The 19,689-nt window shown below is 40.8% G+C and overlaps 1 protein-coding gene across 2 annotated transcripts in view; it reads right to left on the bottom strand.

Annotated features, from left to right (window-relative positions):
• Positions 1–14,226: 14,226 nt before the first annotated feature.
• SND1 (staphylococcal nuclease and tudor domain containing 1) overlaps positions 14,227–19,689 on the bottom strand; it is a 602,204-nt gene continuing 596,741 nt past the window's right edge. For both annotated transcript variants that reach the window (XM_044279946.1, XM_044279947.1), the window contains exons 21-24: positions 18,711–18,824; positions 18,423–18,626; positions 14,954–14,998; positions 14,227–14,748 (exon numbers count right to left, since the gene is read on the bottom strand). In XM_044279946.1, the coding sequence (XP_044135881.1) occupies positions 14,683–14,748; positions 14,954–14,998; positions 18,423–18,626; positions 18,711–18,824 (429 nt within the window). In that variant the 3' untranslated portion in view covers positions 14,227–14,682. The remainder of the gene's footprint in view (positions 14,749–14,953; positions 14,999–18,422; positions 18,627–18,710; positions 18,825–19,689) is intronic.

Below are 19,689 nucleotides of genomic sequence, written 5' to 3'. Positions count from 1 at the left end.
CCGTTTTTGCCTACATCATAATATGCTTTCATTATAGAAAACAAGTAAAGATGCAACACAGGATGAAAGGACACATAACTTATCTGTGGTTAGATAATTGAGGAACAGTTTCAGTCACTTAAACAACAAACTTAGTTTTGAATGGAATTAAATGATATATAATTAGATCTTAAATTTTATCTGCCATCTGCTGATTTGTCACCCTGGCACATCCCCAGATTTCTATTAGGATATTAGAAGTTGCTCTCCAACATGTCCTGTTCCTCACAGGAAAAACAATCTGTCTCCAAACTGAATTTATTAAGAAAGTGGAAAAATGTTTTAAAGTAACAATAGAAACTTCTGTTGCAGCATAACGAGGACATATTTATGGGTTGGGACTGAAGGGACATGGCTCCTAATTTATCAGTTTTATCTAAAAACACATTTGTCACAGTTACCAACTCCCATCCTAGACCGACTACAGAAACCATTAACTTACTGTATATCTGTCATGGTTTCCTTACAGATTCAAAAAAGAGCAAATAGTGCACCATATCTGATGTAAACAACGCTTGGGAACAAAATAATTTTTATTAGAATTTTCTAAGAAATTTCTATATAACATACAGAAAATTGAATGTTTCACACGATCCACTGGAATTTTGTTAAGATAGCGCTAAAACAATACAACTTTCCAGAGTCTATGGTAAACAACCTTCTATGACGTACACCTGGCGTAACCTGGTGTTGTATGGGATTAACATTTTGCACCAGTTAAACCACAACTGCAAATGGGAACTACCAGCCATAAGCAGAATTTGGAAAAATGACAGCCCTGTATGCAAAAAGCTGGCGGGCAATAGATATATAGTATGGGTGGGTTTACACTAGCATTATGGAGTCCGTTATGGCTTTCCATTATAACATGGTTATAACAGAAAATAACGGAATCCATAAGACTCTATATAGACTTGCATTATGACGGAATGCAAAACGGAAGCCTTAAAAAGGCATTCAGTTTTCTCTCTGTCCTAATAGAAGTCAATGGGAAAGCATAACGGATCCGTCTGGGTCCTGTTATGCAAGACTGAAAACAAAGTCCTGTCAACAGGACTTTGTTTTCAGTCTTTATAAAGGGACCCAGACTGTTCAGTTATGTTTTCCCATAGACTTCTATTAGGACGGAGCCTCTTAAAGGGTTCCTTTTTGCATTCTATCCTATGAATTCCGTTATAACCATATTATAACGGAATTCCTAACGCTAGTGTGAACCCACCCTAATAACGTTATGAAAGGTGCAAATTAATGTTCAAAGAGGATGCAAAAAGTGACTGCATGGAGTTTGTATGGGTTTCCTCCCACACTCCATACTGACAGAGAATTTAGATTGTGAAATTATGAGCCCCATTGGGTAAAGCGATGAGGCATATATTCGCTCCATATAAGGGGGTAAAAGTTGGGTATTGTAAAGGAAGACACGCAATTGGCATTTTGCAAGGTCAACGTTTATTGATGACAAAGTCCAAAAAATTACACTATTTCAAAACATTCAGGGTTCACTATAAAAGACTAGCCCATCCCATAGGTATTCCAATATTACATTCAGAAAAACAGAACATAAATTCCTCCCAAAAGATACACAGCCAATTTAAAATGCACAATTTATCAGGGCAAAAAAATAAAGTGCAAATTGTCTAGATAGGCTACAAACCCTTTGATATAACTACATGTGCAAATGGGACATCAAAGTCCACTTTTTCTTTTGTTTTCTCACTGAACAATATACTGCCAGAAACCGTTACTACTTGTAGCACAAGTGCACGCGCCTTGCTCAATTCCAAATTATAAAAATAAGGGGTCAAACATGGGGATTACCAAGGTTTCAGCAGCTAAATTCACAGTAATCAGAAGAGATTGTCCCAGAACAACTTTTTTAATGTACAGTACATAGTACAGCCTAAAGATCAAGATATCACAAAACTATCAAAAAGGTGCGAGAATATGCAGCACTGTTCAGCACCGTTTATCCATTGAAAAGGAATTTCCTCATATGCTATACAGTGTGCCATGATATGCTAGAACCTAAACATCTGAGATATTACTTCTGGAAGGAGAAAAACTCTGAAACACAATGCTGTATTAACCACCATACAGATGACATTAGGAAGCCAAAGCTACTTTTCACACCTCACCTCTACAGTGTGACATCACCCCGAGTGTTCCTTGCTCTGACATGATGCTTATTTAAATAGGCAATGGTGGTTGTGTTTTCCAATATAATTTTCATTTATTTTTAAAAATGTAATCACTCTGAAGAAAGCAATAGATTGTTTTTTTTTCACCAGAAATGCAGGAGCATAGAAGCCTAGGCCTTGCACCTAAGGAGGAAAAATCTCCAACTAAGGCTACTTTCACACTTGCGCTTGATCGGATCCGTTCTGAATGGATCCGATCATATTAATGCAGACGGAGGCTCCGTTCAGTACGGATCCGTCTGCATTAATAACTTAGAAAAACTTCGCAAGTGCGCAAGTAGCCTGAGCGGATCCGTTCAGACTTTCAATGTAAAGTCAATGGGGGACGGATCCACTTGAAGATTGAGCCATATGGGCTCATCTTCAAGCGGATCCGTTCCCATTGACTTACATTGTAAGTCTGAACGGATCCGCTCGCCTCCGTACGGCCAGGCGGACAGCTGAACGCTGCAAGCAGCGTTCAGCTGTCCGCCTGTCCGTGCGGAGGCGAGCGGAGTGGAGGCTGAACGCCGCCAGACTGATGCAGTCTGAGCGGATCCGCATCTATTCAGACTGCATCAGGGCTGGACGGAGGCGTTTGGGTCCGCTCGTGAGCTCCTTCAAACGGAGCTCACGAACGGACCCATGAACGCTAGTGTGAAAGTAGCCTAATGCATTCTGTCTGCTTGAAGACTCTCCTGCATACCAGAAATGGGACGGATCTGTTATGCAGACCATAGACTTCTATTATGACGGAATGAATAACGGAGTGCCTCTAAAGGCATTCAGTCATAGAATTGCGTTATGGTCCGTGGTACCAGAATCCATAAAGCAATTCTACTTTTACCACCAAACGAAGCGCAAACGAATTTCATAACAGGAAATTCGCTCATCCCTAAGTATTACCAATTCACAACCAGTATTCTAGCACTGTAATTTGTTATACCCCAACATCCATACATTTGGAAAGTATTTTTTATTGGAACCTGGTCAAGTGATCTCAAGTCTGACACCCTGTTCTGATGTGTAAACAGGAACTCTATCTGTCCTTTGTGGCTGACTTAATGTGAACTACAGGATGACATCACTAGGGATGAGCGAATCGCTTACAACTTTGTTCTAATACTGTACAGTATTAGAATGTATTGGCTCCGATGAGCCAAAGTTATTGCTTCACGAAGTCTCACAGGACTTTGCGAAATAACTTCATAAATTAATTTGTACTGTAGAAAAAAACGTTTCCCAAACTCTGGTTCGGTTCCAAGGTACAGTATTAGAACAAAGTTTTATGCAAATAGACTTTGGATGTTTCATCCGAAGTCGATTGGTGATGATTAGGGATGAACCAATCAAATCCCCTCTCAGCTCTCCATCTTTCTCTGTATGTCCCGGTATTCTGTAGAAAATATAATGTCTCCCCTAGCTAAAGGATCAGGAGTGCAGATATATAGTAGGTAAGTGTATTTAATGATTAGCTGCAGTTATATAAACCTCCTGACTCACACTTCCTGTCTATACCATCTGTGCGTGCTGACTCTCCAGTGTAGTTCTATGAGATGTAGCCTTACCAGGGTCTCCCTGCATATAACAGCTGACAGGGGAGTAGAGTTTACAGGACAGAGAGGGGAGGGAGGCTGAAGCTGCGTCACATAGGAGAGCATTAAGACCTTGCAGTGTGAGGCGATGGTTGCCCTCAGAGCAGTCCAGTGTGGTCAAAATCCACCCATCTGTCTCTGCAAAGCCAGGCATGATGGGAAATGTACGATTCAGAAACTGCTGCTGTTGTAGCCAAGAGTCTTACCAGACAAGAGGGCAACACATTTTCCTTGGCTTGAGGGCTGGAAGAGATGAAATTATTTCTTCCCTTAAACTGCCTAAAATCAGATGACCTTCTAGATGGGCTAGACCAGGGATGCTCAACTTGCAGCCCCTCCAGCTGTTGCAAAATTACATCTACCAGCATGCTCTAATAGCTGTAGGCTTTCCAGGCATGCTGTGAGTTGTAGTTTTGCAAAAGCTAGAGCTCCGCAGGTTGGGCATCCTTGGGCTAGACACATAGCTAAAGACCTGGTACTAGGCTATATTTATTCTTCACTGGGTCACAGAGCAGTGTCTTATCTTTAAATGGAAGGGACGTGATTTTTTTTTCTTCTTCTTGGCTGCTGAAACATCAATCAAGTTTTGTTTTTAGAATCCCCTTCTGTAAAGGGATACTTGGACTAGTTATGGTTCCTTGATATTTTCAATTTTCCTGGTGGTGCTGATGGCTTTAGATTTGTTTCCTCTGCAAAAGGGAGGAGTCTTACTTGGTATTTTGAGGCCTGGAGAAGGTGTAGTGTGGCTTGGCAAAAGAAGAGGCAGTCAATAATCAAAGTTTGTATTGTCAAAAAAGTGGGGGATTGCTCAGAACCACTTTTTCTGTGCATTTAAGACACTTTTTGTTGTATTTAGGTATAGATTAGCCTTACCACCTGGAGACTTTAGGTTCCCATACACATGGGAGGTTTTAAATGACAATAGAGCAAAGATACTTATATTGGCCAACAATCTAATGAAAAACAGAATTCTCCAAGAGATGCTGTATGAACCTCAGGGTGTCACTTAAAAGGTAATCTTCTGCCAAATTGGATATTGTGTACTGTGAGATGAAGTAAGCGGTGTTACAGGACCCTGAAAGTCTTGTGCATAGGATCTATCCAACATTCTAGTATTGTCCAGTGTGCTCCCTGTGTCCATGCCCAATGTCAGGTTGGGAGGGAGAACAAAATTATTATAATAACAGTTCATTCAGTTCAAGTGTGTGTTCCAAAACAGAAAAGAACATGTTGCTGTAATTTGATTAATGTAGTTTAGCTGTAATAGACTGCTAATATTATACATACAGAATGCGGAACTAACAATTCTCTGATATTCTCTTGAATTTTCTATTAATAAAATTAACTACAACTTCAGCCATTAAAAAAAAGTCAGTAATGGTGTATATCTATGTATACAATATATGGCTATCTGATATGTGGTCACAGGCTATTTAAAAGAATAGTAAGAACTGAAAAAAAAGGAGCAACAAACTTTGTGGATCAAGATCATTAAGAATATATTTATCACATATTGCAATAGGTGAGTGTTCTTTCTTCAATCTTGATTCGGGAACTCATGCATCGTCACTGCACCAAACGAATGTGGAGAGTCTGGATGGACGTACACCAAAGTGGGATGGTCCTCACTTCCACTAGATAACCCAACAAGCAGAAGAATAAACAGCATGTACGTATCTAATGTATCCATTAGATATCTTTACTGAACCAACAACATACAGGAGAATTCAATGCTTCGACCCCATTAGCTGGATCTTTGCCCAGAATGCTGAACTCCCTCAGTTATCAATGGTCTTCTATATGGAGCTCAGCGCAATTGATGTTTGATGCTCTACTGCAGGGATATGCAAGGTTCATTAACAGCACTAATATTGGATATTGGGAGAACTGGAGCTACAAATCTTTCAAATGTGCAGTAATTCAAATGATGATGCTCTGGTTTTTTTTTATGGGCTTTTCCTACAAAGTGCCCCGCTTTTAAAATGTGTTTCGGGGATTAAAAATAGGATCTGCCTCCACAGAAGCAGATTCATTCTTTCCCATGGGTAGTGTCTGGGGATTTTGTGTGTGTTACATATGAGTTCTGCCACAGACTGTTTTCCCATTGCATTGCAATAAGTGAAATATGTAGGAATATATCTGTGGGAGAGAAGACATGTTGCAAATTTGGCCCTACTGGAATCAAGTAATCATTGGGTGACCTCTGAGTGGCAGAACTAAGTCGGCTCTGACTGCGAGTAATATCAGAATATATAGCAGTTTCCCCTGTAACTAGAGCTCATAAGTATGCCCCAGTTACAGTGAAATCTACAAAGGGGGGAAGGAATATAACTGAAGAATTGAATCACAAAGCATATTTGGGATTTGCATATCCATTCATTAAACAGTGAATACATATTTTCTTCTCTTTTGCTTGAAGCATAATACCAGTTAAAAATGTGTTCACGTGTATTGGCATACTGCTAGGCACAGCTAATGGCTGCATAACAAATGACTTGCCCTGGCTGAATGAAAAGGTTTAGGAAAGATTAACAATGGGCCTGGAGGGATTGTTTCATTTCATTCTTCGAGGACATGGCAAGCAATTCGTTTTTATATTAAAAGTGACGGTTTAAAGCACACAGTAGCTAAACTTTCAACAAACTTTGCATTGATCAATAGTACAATGTACATGAGAAATAACACTAACCATACTCCCAAAGCTGATAATCCACATTTGACCAGTCAAGGTGACCCCAAATGTTCTTCAACTTACCCAAAACTGCAGCTGCAACTAGTGAGAGCTCTGCGCACAGAGTTTTTACTACTTCCATTAATTCCATCTCTTCATACATTTGTGTTCAAAATAATAGCAGCGTGTTTAAAAAAAGTGAATAAAGCTCAAAATCCGTCTAATAGCTTTTTTTCATTACACACAAATGCATTGGGAACACTACAATTTATATTCCAAATCAGAACATGAAGAAAAATATATAAAATTTGTGTTGTTCCTCTAAAAAAAAATTGAAGAAAAGTGAACCTTAGACTGTTAAAAAAAAAAATAGCAGTGTTTGTATTCTTCTTTAAAAACATTCAATATATAAACTGAAAAATGTAAGAAAATTTTGCTTTCCTTGGAATCACTGAACTAATATGTAGCTGTATAGCCACTGTTTCTGAGAACTGCTGTACATCTGTGTTGCATGGAGTTAACCAACTTCTGGCACCTGTGAACAGGTATTCCAGCCCAGGATGATTGGACTACATTCCACAGTTCTTCTGTATTGATTTGCTGCCTTCCTTAACCACTTCAGCCCCGCTAGGTGAAACCCCCTTTATGACCAGAGCACTTTTTACACTTCGGCACTACACTACTTTCACCGTTTATCGCTCGGTCATGCAACTTACCATACAAATGAATTTTACCTCCTTTTCTTCTCACTAATAGAGCTTTCATTTGGTGGTATTTCATTGCTGCTGGCATTTTTACTTTTTTTGTTATTAATCAAAATGTAACGATTTTTTTTGCAAAAAAATGTCATTTTTCACTTTCAGCTGTAAAATTTTGCAAAAAAAAACGACATCCATATATAAATTTTTCGCCAAATTTATTGTTCTACATGTCTTTGATAAAAAAAAAATGTTTGGGCAAAAAAAAAATGGTTTGGGTAAAAGTTATAGCATTTACAAACTATGGTACAAAAATGTGAATTTCCGCTTTTTGAAACAGCTGTGACTTTCTGAGCACCTGTCATGATTCCTGAGGTTCTACAATGCCCAAACAGTAGAAAACCCCCACAAATGACCCCATTTCGGAAAGTAGACACCCTAAGGTATTCGCTGATGGGCATAGTGAGTTCATAGAACTTTTTATTTTTTGTCACAAGTTAGCGGAAAATGATGATGATTTAATTTTTTTTATTTTTTCTTACAAAGTCTCATATTCCACTAACTTGCGACAAAAAATAAAAAATTCTAGGAACTCACCATGCCCCTCACAGAATACCTTGGGGTGTCTTCTTTCCAAAATGGGGTCACTTGTGGCGTAGTTATACTGCCCTGGCAATTTAGGGGCCCATATGTGTGAGAAGTACTTTGCAATCAAAATCTGTAAAAAATGACCGGTGAAATCCGAAAGGTGCACTTTGGAATATGTGCCCCTTTGCCCACCTTGGCATCAAAAAAGTGTCACACATCTGGTATCGCCGTACTCAGGAGAAGTTGGGGACTGTGTTTTGGGGTGTCATTTTACATATACCCATGCTGGGTGAGAAATATCATGGCAAAAGACAACTTTTCCCATGTTTTTATACAAAGTTGGCATTTGACCAAGATATTTTTCTCACCCAGCATGGGTATATGTAAAATGACACCCCAAAACACATTCCCCAACTTCTCCTGAGTACGGCGATACCACATGTGTGACACTTTTTTGCAGCCTAGATGCGCAAAAGGGGCCCAAATTCCTTTTAGGGGGGCATTTTTAGACATTTGGATCCCAGACTTCTTCTCACACTTTCGGGCCCCTAAAAAGCCAGGGCAGTATAAATACCCCACGTGACCCCACTTTGGAAAGAAGAGACCCCAAGGTATTCAATGAGGGGCATGGCGAGTTCCTAGAATTTTTTATTTTTTTGCATAAGTTAGCGGATATTGATTTATTTTTTTGGTTTTTCCTCACAAAGTCTCACTTTCCGCTAACTTAGGACAAAAATTTAAATCTTTCATGGACTCGCTATGCCCCTCACGGAATACCTTGGGGTGTCTTCTTTCCGAAATGGGGTCACATGTGGGGTATTTATACTGCCCTGGCTTTTTAGGGGCCCTAAAGCGTGAGAAGAAGTCTGGAATATAAATGTCTAAAAATGTTTACGCATTTGGATTCCGTGAGGGGTATGGCGAGTTCATGGGAGATTTTATTTTTTGACACAAGTTAGTAGAATATGAGACTTTGTAAGAAAAAACAAAAACAAAAAATTTCCGCTAACTTGTGCCCAAAAAAATGTCTGAATGGAGCCTTACCAGGGGGGGGGGGGGGGGGGTGATCAATGACAGGGGGGTGATCACCCATATAGACTCCCTGATCACCCCCCTGTAAGGCTCCATTCAGACGTCCGTATAATTTTTACGGATCCATGGATCGGATCCGCAAAACACATGCGGACGTCTGAATGGAGCCTTACAGGGGGGTTATCAATGACAGGGGGTGATCACGGTGATCAGCCACCTGTCACTGATCACCCCCCCTGTAAGGCTCCATTCAGACATCTGCATGATTTTTACGGATCCATGGATAGGATCCACAAAACACATGCGGACGTCTGAATGGAGCCTTACAGGGGGGTGATCAATGACAGGCGGGTGAACAGGGAGTGTATATGGGTGATCACCCGCCTGTCATTGATCACCCCCTGTAAGGTTCCATTCAGACGTCCGCATGTGTTTTGCGGATCCGATCCATGTATCCATGGATCCGTAAAAATCATGCGGACGTCTGAATGAAGCCTTACAGGGGGGTGATCAATGACAGGGGGGTGATCAATGACAGGGGGTGATCAGGGAGTGTATATGGGTGATCACCCGCCTGTCATTGATCACCCCCCTGTAAGGCTCCATTCAGACGTCCGTATGCTTTTTGCGGATCCGATCCATGTATCCGTAAAAATCATACGGACGTCTGAACGGAGCCTGACAGGGGGGTGATCAATGACAGGGCGGTGATCAATGACAGGGGGGTGATCAGGGCGTTTATATGGGGTGATCATGGGTGATCAGGGGTTTATAAGGGGTTAATAAGTGACGGGGGGGGGGGGGTGTAGTGTAGTGTGGTGTTTGGTGCAACTGTACTGACCTACCTGAGTCCTCTGGTGGTCGATCCTAACAAAAGGGACCACCAGAGGACCAGGTAGGAGGTATATTAGACGCTGTTATGAAAACAGCGTCTAATATACCTGTTAGGGGTTAAAAAATTCGGATCTCCAGCCTGCCAGCGAGCGATCGCCGCTGGCAGGCTGGAGATCCACTCGCTTACCTTCCGTTCCTGTGAGCGCGCGCGCCTGTGTGCGCGCGTTCACAGGAAATCTCGCGTCTCGCGAGATGACGCGTATATGCGTCCAGGAGGAGTAAAGCAACCACCTCCCGGACGCATATCTGCGTACAGCGGTCGGGAGGTGGTTAAATAAGGGCAATAACTGACACCTGTTTTTCAAAGAATGAATGGCCTCAATAATTGAACTCCACACTGCTATTATTTTGAAAATGCCCATTTCAATTAGTGATTCAATTACACAGAATCAGCAGCATGCATGGAATGACTGTTAGGACAATTGGATTTCTATTACTCTACTATACCTGCTAGTAAATTATTTGCCATGTAGAAATATAATTTCTACCAAAAACTGTTATTGATCAGGTTAGTGATGTCTGACTGCTATTATTTGGAACACAACTGTATATGGATCACCATTTCATGAAGTACAAGTTCTACTTTTTTGTACTCCACTATGGCTTACAAACCAATTACACCCCCAACCTTTGAGCCTGACATCACAACACCCCTTCAGGGTCTGACAAATTAAAATATTTCTGTGAGCTAGCTTATTAACCACTACTGTCTTTGGAATAAGGTATAGATAGATTAGATAGGCAGACTTCATCTAGGATTGCTCTAAGTTCTGTAAGCTGTTTATTGTAAACACATTCCCTATGTGATCTAACACATCTCAAATACATACATAATAAAATATAAAAATTTAAAAAGTATAGTAAAATATAAAATATGATGGGTAAGTAGGAGTCATTATAACGTGCCGTCTGTCAAACATACATCCTCCCCAGTATTGCTATAGATGAAATAAGTGGTGTGCTATATAAAAATATATATATGACAGACGGCAGAAACTACGGCCCACTTAAAGAATATCATTTATTCACTGTACTGTAAGGTTTTCAAAATCGACCTATCTGTAAAACGAGGACTAAAGGCCTTTAGTACATAATGTCCACCCTTGTATTCAATATAACAGTTTCTTGTAACAATCCTTCTTTGGAAAAAACGGAGTGATTGTTCATCTATTTCAATCCTCTGACTATATGTTCCACACCTATGGTGTAATACACTATATATAGTGATGAATTGTGTGACCGCTTTATGTCACTCACTGTGGCCACATATTCAGCGATTTGATGGTATGATTTATTTTTTTATTATACTCCATACATTACTCACAGTTGGTGGTATAGTGTGGATGTGTGTCTCCTCTGTTTATGGAGTGACGATATAGTGCACCTTAACTCCGTATCTTCTATGTGAGGAGGTTGCCGTTACTCGCCATGATCTCGTGCGCTGGCGTCCCACCGAGAAAGGAGTGGGAAACACTCAAACGCGTTTGGTGAAATAAGATCCAAGATCCATGCCATGGAATAATCTACTAAAAGCCTTTATCGACATTAAAGAAAAATTGGAGCGCTTTAAAGGAATTTCTAGATATATATAAGATTGGTCCGAACCAGAGCAGCGTTCACATCCGTAGGTTGGGCATCACTACTCTATAATATGGACTGGGATACATATTTGATCTTCTGCTGTGAACCCTACCCAGCACGAGAAGGGGTACATCCCCCCCCCCCGGAAATGAACAAAGCAGCAGGTTGGGCAGTGAACTGCTGCCCAATTCAGTTCCATGAAAGTTTTGGAAATAGTGAGTGACGTGTGCATGCTCAACCTGACTGGCCATTCATTTCGGGGATCACAATGTACCCATTCTTGTGATCAGTAGGGGATCCAGGAACCTCAATCTAATAGTTATCCCCTTATCCTGTGGATAGAGGTATAACAACAAGCAGACTACCCCTTCAATATTCTTTATTAATATAATGTCCCATTCTAAAACATTCTCACATGCATATGTTAATAAATGGCACCAAGATCTTGACACAATCATAATCATAGCAGACTATTTCATGTGGGATTCCGTTTTCTATTGGACTGTTAAAGGGGTTGGCCACTTTCTAGCTTTGATCAAGGTATTTGTACAGTACAGCCTTTGTTACCATTATGTGCGTTTTTCTATATTTCATAAGGCATGCCCTTTGTTGGCCAAGTCTTTTGTGCTGTCCGCAAAGAGGTCCTGAGCACAAAATGGATCCTGATGGAAAATCAGTCTCCTCCTTTCAAATACACTACGCTCGCCACTGTTCGGTGTTTAACGTAGGTGCAGTGTGTTTAATGGGAAGGCCGAGTCATGTGGTCATATGGCCCTCCATCTGCAGCCATTTTATGGACAGGACCTCTATGTGGAGAGAAGAAAAGATATGCTAAACAAGGTGACAAGGCTAATGAAATATAGAAAATGTTAGAGTATCAAAGGCTATATTAGTAAGTGCCATGTAATCATCTACATCATCTACATATATGTTGGTCAACAGTAGCCAGAAAGAGGCCAACCCCTTTAGGCCTCATGCACACAACCTGTATTTTTTAACGTCCCGCAAAACGTGGTTCCGTTGTACCGTGATCCGTGCCCGTTTTTTCTTCCGTGGGTCTGCCGTGATTTTTGGAGGATCCACGGACATAAAAAATGAAATACAATTCTAAGTCAAGTTTGCCATTGAAATGATAGGAAAAAACGGACACGGATCACGGACACGGATGACAATCTTGGGTGCATCCGTGATTTTCACGGACCCATTGACTTGAATGGGCCCGTGAACCGTTGGCCGTGAATAAAATAGGACAGGTCATATTTTTTTCACGGCCTAGAAACACGGGTCACGGGCGCGGTGTAAAAACGGTGCACAAGCCGAGTTTTCAACGGCCCCATTGAAAGTCAATGGAGCCGCAGAAAAAAACGTCTAACGGTACAACGGCCACGGGTGCACACAACGGTCGTGTGCATGAGGCCTTAATGTTACCATTATGGAAACAGCATATAAAGTTCTTGCATTGGTATTAGTCCCACCACATCCTTTCGTAATAGTAGATTCCTTACAAAACTGGTGATCCTGTCCCAAGTCAAACAGGTTTTGAACTCAGGTTGTCGGCCTACTCCAGAGATTGCATGGCTTTTTTTTTTTTTTTATACACAAGAATCACAAAGTAGCCCCATTTCATCTGAACCCCCCTTCTCTTACCTATATGCAATTTCAATTACCTTTCATCTTTTAGTTGCAAGACAGACAAATGCACCTGGACAAAAAGGTTCAGTTCCCTTCCATAAAATAAAATCTCCACCAACAAAAAACTGACCTGTATTCTTCTTAACGCACACAAGAAATTTGAAAAGATTTAACTTCTGGGAATTCAATATGCTCTCATCCACAGTTCTCCCCCTCTTTCCATCAATTTATATATTTTTCTCTCCTTTCCTCAATTTTCCACTCCACTATGATTGAACCACATTTTCAATTTCTTTTATTCATGGTTGGCCTCAAGTTCACCACAGAACTGTGTGTTGATCTAGTTCTCTTTTAGGTTCTACTTGACACCAATTCTGCAATGGAATAAACTTGATTGTTTGCATAATGGTCTAAGCAATTCCCTGTAAAGAGTAAGACCTTGTTTCACTGATGCTACATTTTTATGTGAATTAGTGGTTTCAAAATGTTTAAAAATAATAATAATGAGTATGTTATACCCTGTATGGATCAAAGGTGATTCTACACTGAAGGATTTTGGGAAGAAGATTCTTGAAAACAAAAGTCATTAAAAGACATCACCACTGAGAAAAAAAATGGGCCAATGAAATGAATCTCAATTATGAGGAATGACCGTTCAAAAATGAATTTTTCATAAAGAAGGTCGAAGGAGATTTGATAACAAGCTCTATATAAATATATAAACCAATTTTTTTAAAAATGGTGACCATTCACTATTAAAAGACCTCTCATAGAAGCTAATCTGTGCTATAGAAAGATGAGGCATATGGATACTGGACTGTGCAACTGTATGTAGGTGTGTGAGGTTTTGGCTCAACTCATTTTAGAACTAAATTTATGTGTAGCAAATGCTATACTATTTTGTTTTCTTTGTACAAGCATCACAAGGTTTTAATACAAGCAAAAGTACCCCAAAACAGTCACTGTAGACAAATAATCTTGCTCGATACCCAATTACCTAGTTAAAGAGGACCTTTCACTAGAATAAAACATCTAAACTAACTATACAGACATGTAGAGCGGCGCCCAGGGACCTCCCTGTGCTTACTGTTATACCTGGGCGCCGCTCCGTTCTCCCGTTATAGCCTCCGGTATCTTCACAGTTAGGCTCCACCCAGGGGAACCTGCTGGCGCCTCCTTCTTCCATGCTGTAGCGCTGGTCCATGTATGTGCTGTATAGCAGTATATTATTTTCTACATTGGTTATGGAGAGGTATATGCTGAAGCTGCTGTCTAATTTAGATCACAATTATCCGCACATTTTACATCACACCACCATGTACTTATAACGCTGTACTTTATTGAGCCATTAAATACACAAGACAAAACATATGACCCTGGACACTGGATGTGGGAGGGAACAATTACATTTTTAAAGGGATATAAAGGACTGGACAGATAAAACCTCATGATTTAATTTGCAGAACATGATTTGTGGAAAAAGGACTGAGTTACAAGAAAAAATAAAAAAAAATAAACTATCAGCCCACGTAATTCATATTCCATAATAAAAAAAAGGAAATAATACCCAAACACTTAAAAATTTGCAGATGTAGTATGAACTGTTTACACTGATATTTGGGAAGTTTTCAATTGATGCAAATACTTGTCCAGGAGGAACCCTGCAATCCTCTTCCAGTGAATCCGGTATTATTTGCTGGATCGACTCTTCTCAGGAAGAAAGAGATGGAGAGCCAGGAAGAGGGAGGGGTCTCTGTCATCTTTGGAATGGCATCCTAACGTCTGTAACCAAACTCATCGGCATCATCGGCCCGGAAGTCTCCATAACGCCACAGGTTCAACTACATAAGAAAAAGAAACCTAGTAAACACGCCTTGGGTCTACAAGAGCACATATACAGGTACATTTACCAATCACAAAAGTGAGACTATTTCCTAAAACAACACGGGGCCAATTTCTCTCTATAAAACACAATCTACAAAGAGGCAATACCTAGAAAAGGAGGCTCGATCAGCTTTTCCACAGCTAAGTATAAAAGTTACTTACCCTTGCAGACTTAGCAGATTCCTGAGCACTCAAATACTCTGCAACCTGCAGGAAGACAGAAAAGGAACATTCATATGCTCTGTTTTTATACATAATAGTACTGATGCGTTCTGTGTGATTCACATACAGCAAGTGTAACTTGTAATCTGCTGTGATACTGGGAATCTATGCGTCTATTGAGAAGAGGTTACTGTGTCAGCCATGAGCGTGTGAGACTCATTGGAACGAATAAGCCAACATATCCTCTGATTGCAGAGCTGTAACTGAGCCCAACAAAGCCACTGATTACAGAAGCTTGCAGAAGACAATTTGGTTTAGCCAACAAAGAAAGCCAAGTACAGAACATGATCTGAAAAGCTAAGCTTTTAACCCTTGCTTCAAAAAAAAAAAGAACATTATTCAGTCAGGCACTAATCCATATTTATAGAAGCAACAACAAACGGGTTGTCCAGTGGGAGAATATTTTCGGCAAAGGACTCAGAATGGCTTAAAACAAAAGGTGGATCACCTTTGATGCCAGTAATAGAGCATGCACTTTTTGTCTGTCTAGACAGGACCAGAACAGAGGCAAGGTGGAACCCGGTAAGCATCACAACGGCAGTGTCAATGGACTGGGATGGTGAGTATTACTGCTTTTTTATTTTCTAATCCATTCTGAGCCCTTTACCCAAAAAATGTACCCACCCCACTCGACAAGCCCTTTAATTATATGGCCACTTAGATTTTTGGAGGTATGTAGAAACCAAGCTGCTGTTGATCCACAGTGACTGTTCCAACTGAGTGACTGCAACCAAGAGGACAATAAAATGACTATCCAGCACAGCACCCCCCCCCCCCCGTCATTGCTGCCCTGTTCAACATCATCCAACAAGGAGGGGAAGGCAATGGTCTTAAGTGGGGCAGACAAGGATGACAGAAATATGCTCCGCAAGCTATAGGCACTACTCATACCTGGAGAAGGGAGGGATAGAGAAGGGAGAATAGTCTTACCTATACATAATACATATTGTTGGGTAGAAGGAAGCTGAACTGAAGTTACTGTATATTCTTCTATCGCAATTACGGTAACTACATAAAAATAATCGGATCTGCCATGCTGACACTCCAATGGAAACAGCCAACTACCCCCACCATGAGCATCTCAGAGATGCCAATTCACAAGAAAAATGCAGCCGACAAGTTCCATTGTTCTCCACAATTAGAGGACTGGGTGGCGATTTACTGGGCAAAATTAGCTGCCATTAGTTTAAATCTTGCCCTTAATTAAAGTGACCAGTTCTAGTGAGAGGTACGCATTAAGGTTATGACCTGCAACACCACTTATAATTACAACATGTCCTTAATCAATCAAAACATTCCTTTAGCTGTTCCTTGGCAAGAGATTAGAACAGACGACTAGAAGGGGAGAACTAATTGTGTATTACACTTTCCTTACTCTGGACGTGGGCAAAAATGGGAGGAAAAAAAAAGAGCAATGCTAAAATATTACAGGGAAAGTCCACATAAAAGGTATTAAAGATCATGGCCATACATATAAATGGAGGAAGAAAATAAAGAATCCTTGGTGTATTTAACTGCCATAAAGCTGGAGGTTCCATGTTATAGAATATGTATAGCATGTCACCAGTCTAAATAATGTGACAGCTATCGTTTATAGCACTTGGAGGGCACACGAAATGTAGAGTATGCTATATCATTGAGGTCAGCATGTGGAAGGAGGGCTACTCTGCCTGTATTATTTAGATAGTATATACATGTTTCTTTTATGGTGTATTGCCTGATGGGTACCAAATCATCTAGGCTTCAAACCTCTCTCTCTATAAAGGTTTGAGATGACTGCATATTGCAATGCTATGATCTAGTATGCAAATATTTAATACAAAAATGAATTGCTGATATAATCATTTGGGTATTACGCCTTTATTTTTTGTAAAGAATAAAATACGCACCCCTCCAGGCACAGGATCTACCTCCTATATGCAGTACTTAGTATGAGAACAGTCACTTGTCGGTTCCTCCTGACACACTTCATCATGTCTGTGCCATTACAAGGACTGCACCCAGTTCTCACTGTATTGATTTATATTAGTTGGGCACTGGGGCTTACAGTGGTCAATAACTACAGCTGAATATCAATTAAAATTCCTCTTGTAAATAAGTCCGTTAATGAGCTATCGAGTTATGCAGGGGGAGGGTTGGGGAGCTCCAATTTGTCAGCTCCAGTTTTCTGTGTCCTGAAGTGGCCGGTGTGATGTTACACTATGGTTACAGGAGTAGCTGAATGATACACTATACAACACTATGAAGCCTAGTTAATCTACAGTGTGGAGAAAGCATTAAGTGATACTAATTTACCAGGTCCTTGATGAGCACGAAAAATTATTTGCTGTTGCTGTGGACACCCTTGCTAAGATATGTGGATGATGCAGACCTACTGCTCTAGCCTGTAAAGCTGCACCAGAGGTTACCACTGGAAGCATCTCTTGTTTTATCTGGCAAGTGCTGAATAAAGCAATGTAAATCATATAAACAATATGGTAGGATTTCTTTTAGCATAACACAAGTGTCTTGCAAAATGTTCAGTTGTCACTTCATGTTGAGGCTATAAGTATCCTAGGGTCATACAGATGGCAATAACATACGCTGAAGCACTGTTTCTGTAAATCCTATTCAGATGCTGGAAAAACTGGGCACAGCAGAGTAGCATGCTACTAATCCCATTGCCATTTACCAAAACTTCTAAAACCGACCATTTTCCTTGCATTGATCAGGAATACTCTAAGACCAGTAGTGTATGGGTCTGCAAAGAGCGGGGAACCCTGCCAATATGTCTCTATGATGCACACTGTCTCAGCTTTTCTACTATGTTAAAGATCATTTATTGGGGCAAGTTTTTAGTGATTACAGGGAAGGGTAAACATATATAACCAATAAATGGCAGTCAATAGATAAAGATAGAAAAAGAAAATATAGATTGCAATTTTGGAGCTGTCAAAAGGTTAAAAAAATAAAAATAAAAAAACCTTAAAGGGATTTTAATATTGATGGCCTATACTCTAAATCAGAGTGGTGGGCTGAGACCCCTGCTGATCGGCTGGAAAAAGGGAAGACCTCAGCCTTCCCTTGTTTACCTGCTCGCTGTCGACAGCACAGCGGTGAGCAGGTGCAATTACAAGCCATCCCATTCATTCCAATGGGATAGCTCAGTCCTATACTTTTGAATAGGAACAACAGATCCTATAGAAGTGAATGGGACATCTTGTAATTACACCTGCTCACCACTGCGCTGACGACGACGACGAGCAGGTAAAACAAACAGGGGAAGGCTGCGCTCAAATGGCGCACGGCCTTCCCTTTAAATCAGCTGATTAGCGGAGGTGCCTGGTAATGTAGTCAATTACCAAATTTCTGATAAGACGTTAACTAAATGCACAGTAATAACCAATTTTACTAAATCAGATATACTCACCAGTTTCTGGAACTGTTTCTCTTTGCGCACCTCCACCATGACCAGGCCCTCTTTTACCAGAGCCAGGCCGGCATCCTCCTTAGAATCTGCATACTGTAAGGTCACATGCGGACAGCCAGCACCTGCATATTCCACATTCAACAGGCACTGAGCGTTCTGAATATCGCGCACCACATTATCCACAACATCTGTACGAGCGTCTTCCTGCGGAGTCGAGAAACAGTGATGAATGACCACTAAACAAGTGCATAGGTGCAGATTACCAAACTTACTGGGCAGTATACTCACGTCTTGTGGCACTTGAATAAAAGCAAAACAATACTCTATTGCTTGTGCGGGAAGCGTACGAACACTGAAAGACGTAGGGAGGGTCGCCAGGCGAGTGGAGGGTACAATCTCTCTCTGTAAAGATGGGACAGCAGTATGACAGGTGAAATACTGAGCTGAAACATGCCAAATATCATTTCACAGCCATATGAAGAGACTGTGGTAAAACCAGATCACATTCTCCAACATTACAGGAGAAGCTGAGCAGGCGCAAGTCCACCATCAACATCCTCACTTAATTTATATATAGACCGTAAAAACCCTGCAAGCATGCATATTCATACAGAGGTTACAACGAAGGGATTCATCTTGGCAATCACAGGCTGAGGGCGGTTGCCGGCAGCTGGGAGATGAAACGATGTCAAGAACAAAAATACATGTTAGCTGAGGGGCAATCCGGGGGCCGGAGCGGTATCTCTGCTGCAAGTTCATAGCTGCCCTGCTGAGCAGCCTGCGGCCTGCGCCCAGTGAGGAGGGGGAACAAATAGCTCTGTTGACTATGTGAAAATCAGAGACAATTTAAAACCATGTTATGAAGCCATAAACTGAAAAGAAGATCTAAAGTGGGATGTGGATACATCTAGAAAATTCTGATTGGGAATAACTGTAAGAGCTCAGCATTGCAGATGTTAAGAGCTTGGACTAAAAGAATTAACCAACTACATATAAACAGCAGTGCTGCAAACATCAGGCATCAATGTGATCACAAGGCTCTAGGGGTCTGGACCAACCATGTTACAATGATAATACATCTGTCTCCATGTGCAAGACTGCCTTCTTCATATAGCTTGCAGGGATCCTCCTGAATATTGTTTTTAGAAGAAGTGGTTTCACTGCCGTACAGTCCTAATACAAAAGTACATACGGATGACTAATGGTAAGAAAATGTCTACTATGGACAGAAAGTATATGGAGATGCTGGTCATACCAAGATGTCCAT

The sequence above is a fragment of the Bufo gargarizans genome, chromosome 2, assembly GCF_014858855.1.
Source record: "Bufo gargarizans isolate SCDJY-AF-19 chromosome 2, ASM1485885v1, whole genome shotgun sequence".
Lineage (NCBI taxonomy): Eukaryota > Metazoa > Chordata > Amphibia > Anura > Bufonidae > Bufo > Bufo gargarizans.
This window is presented reverse-complemented; position numbering and strand designations above follow the sequence as displayed.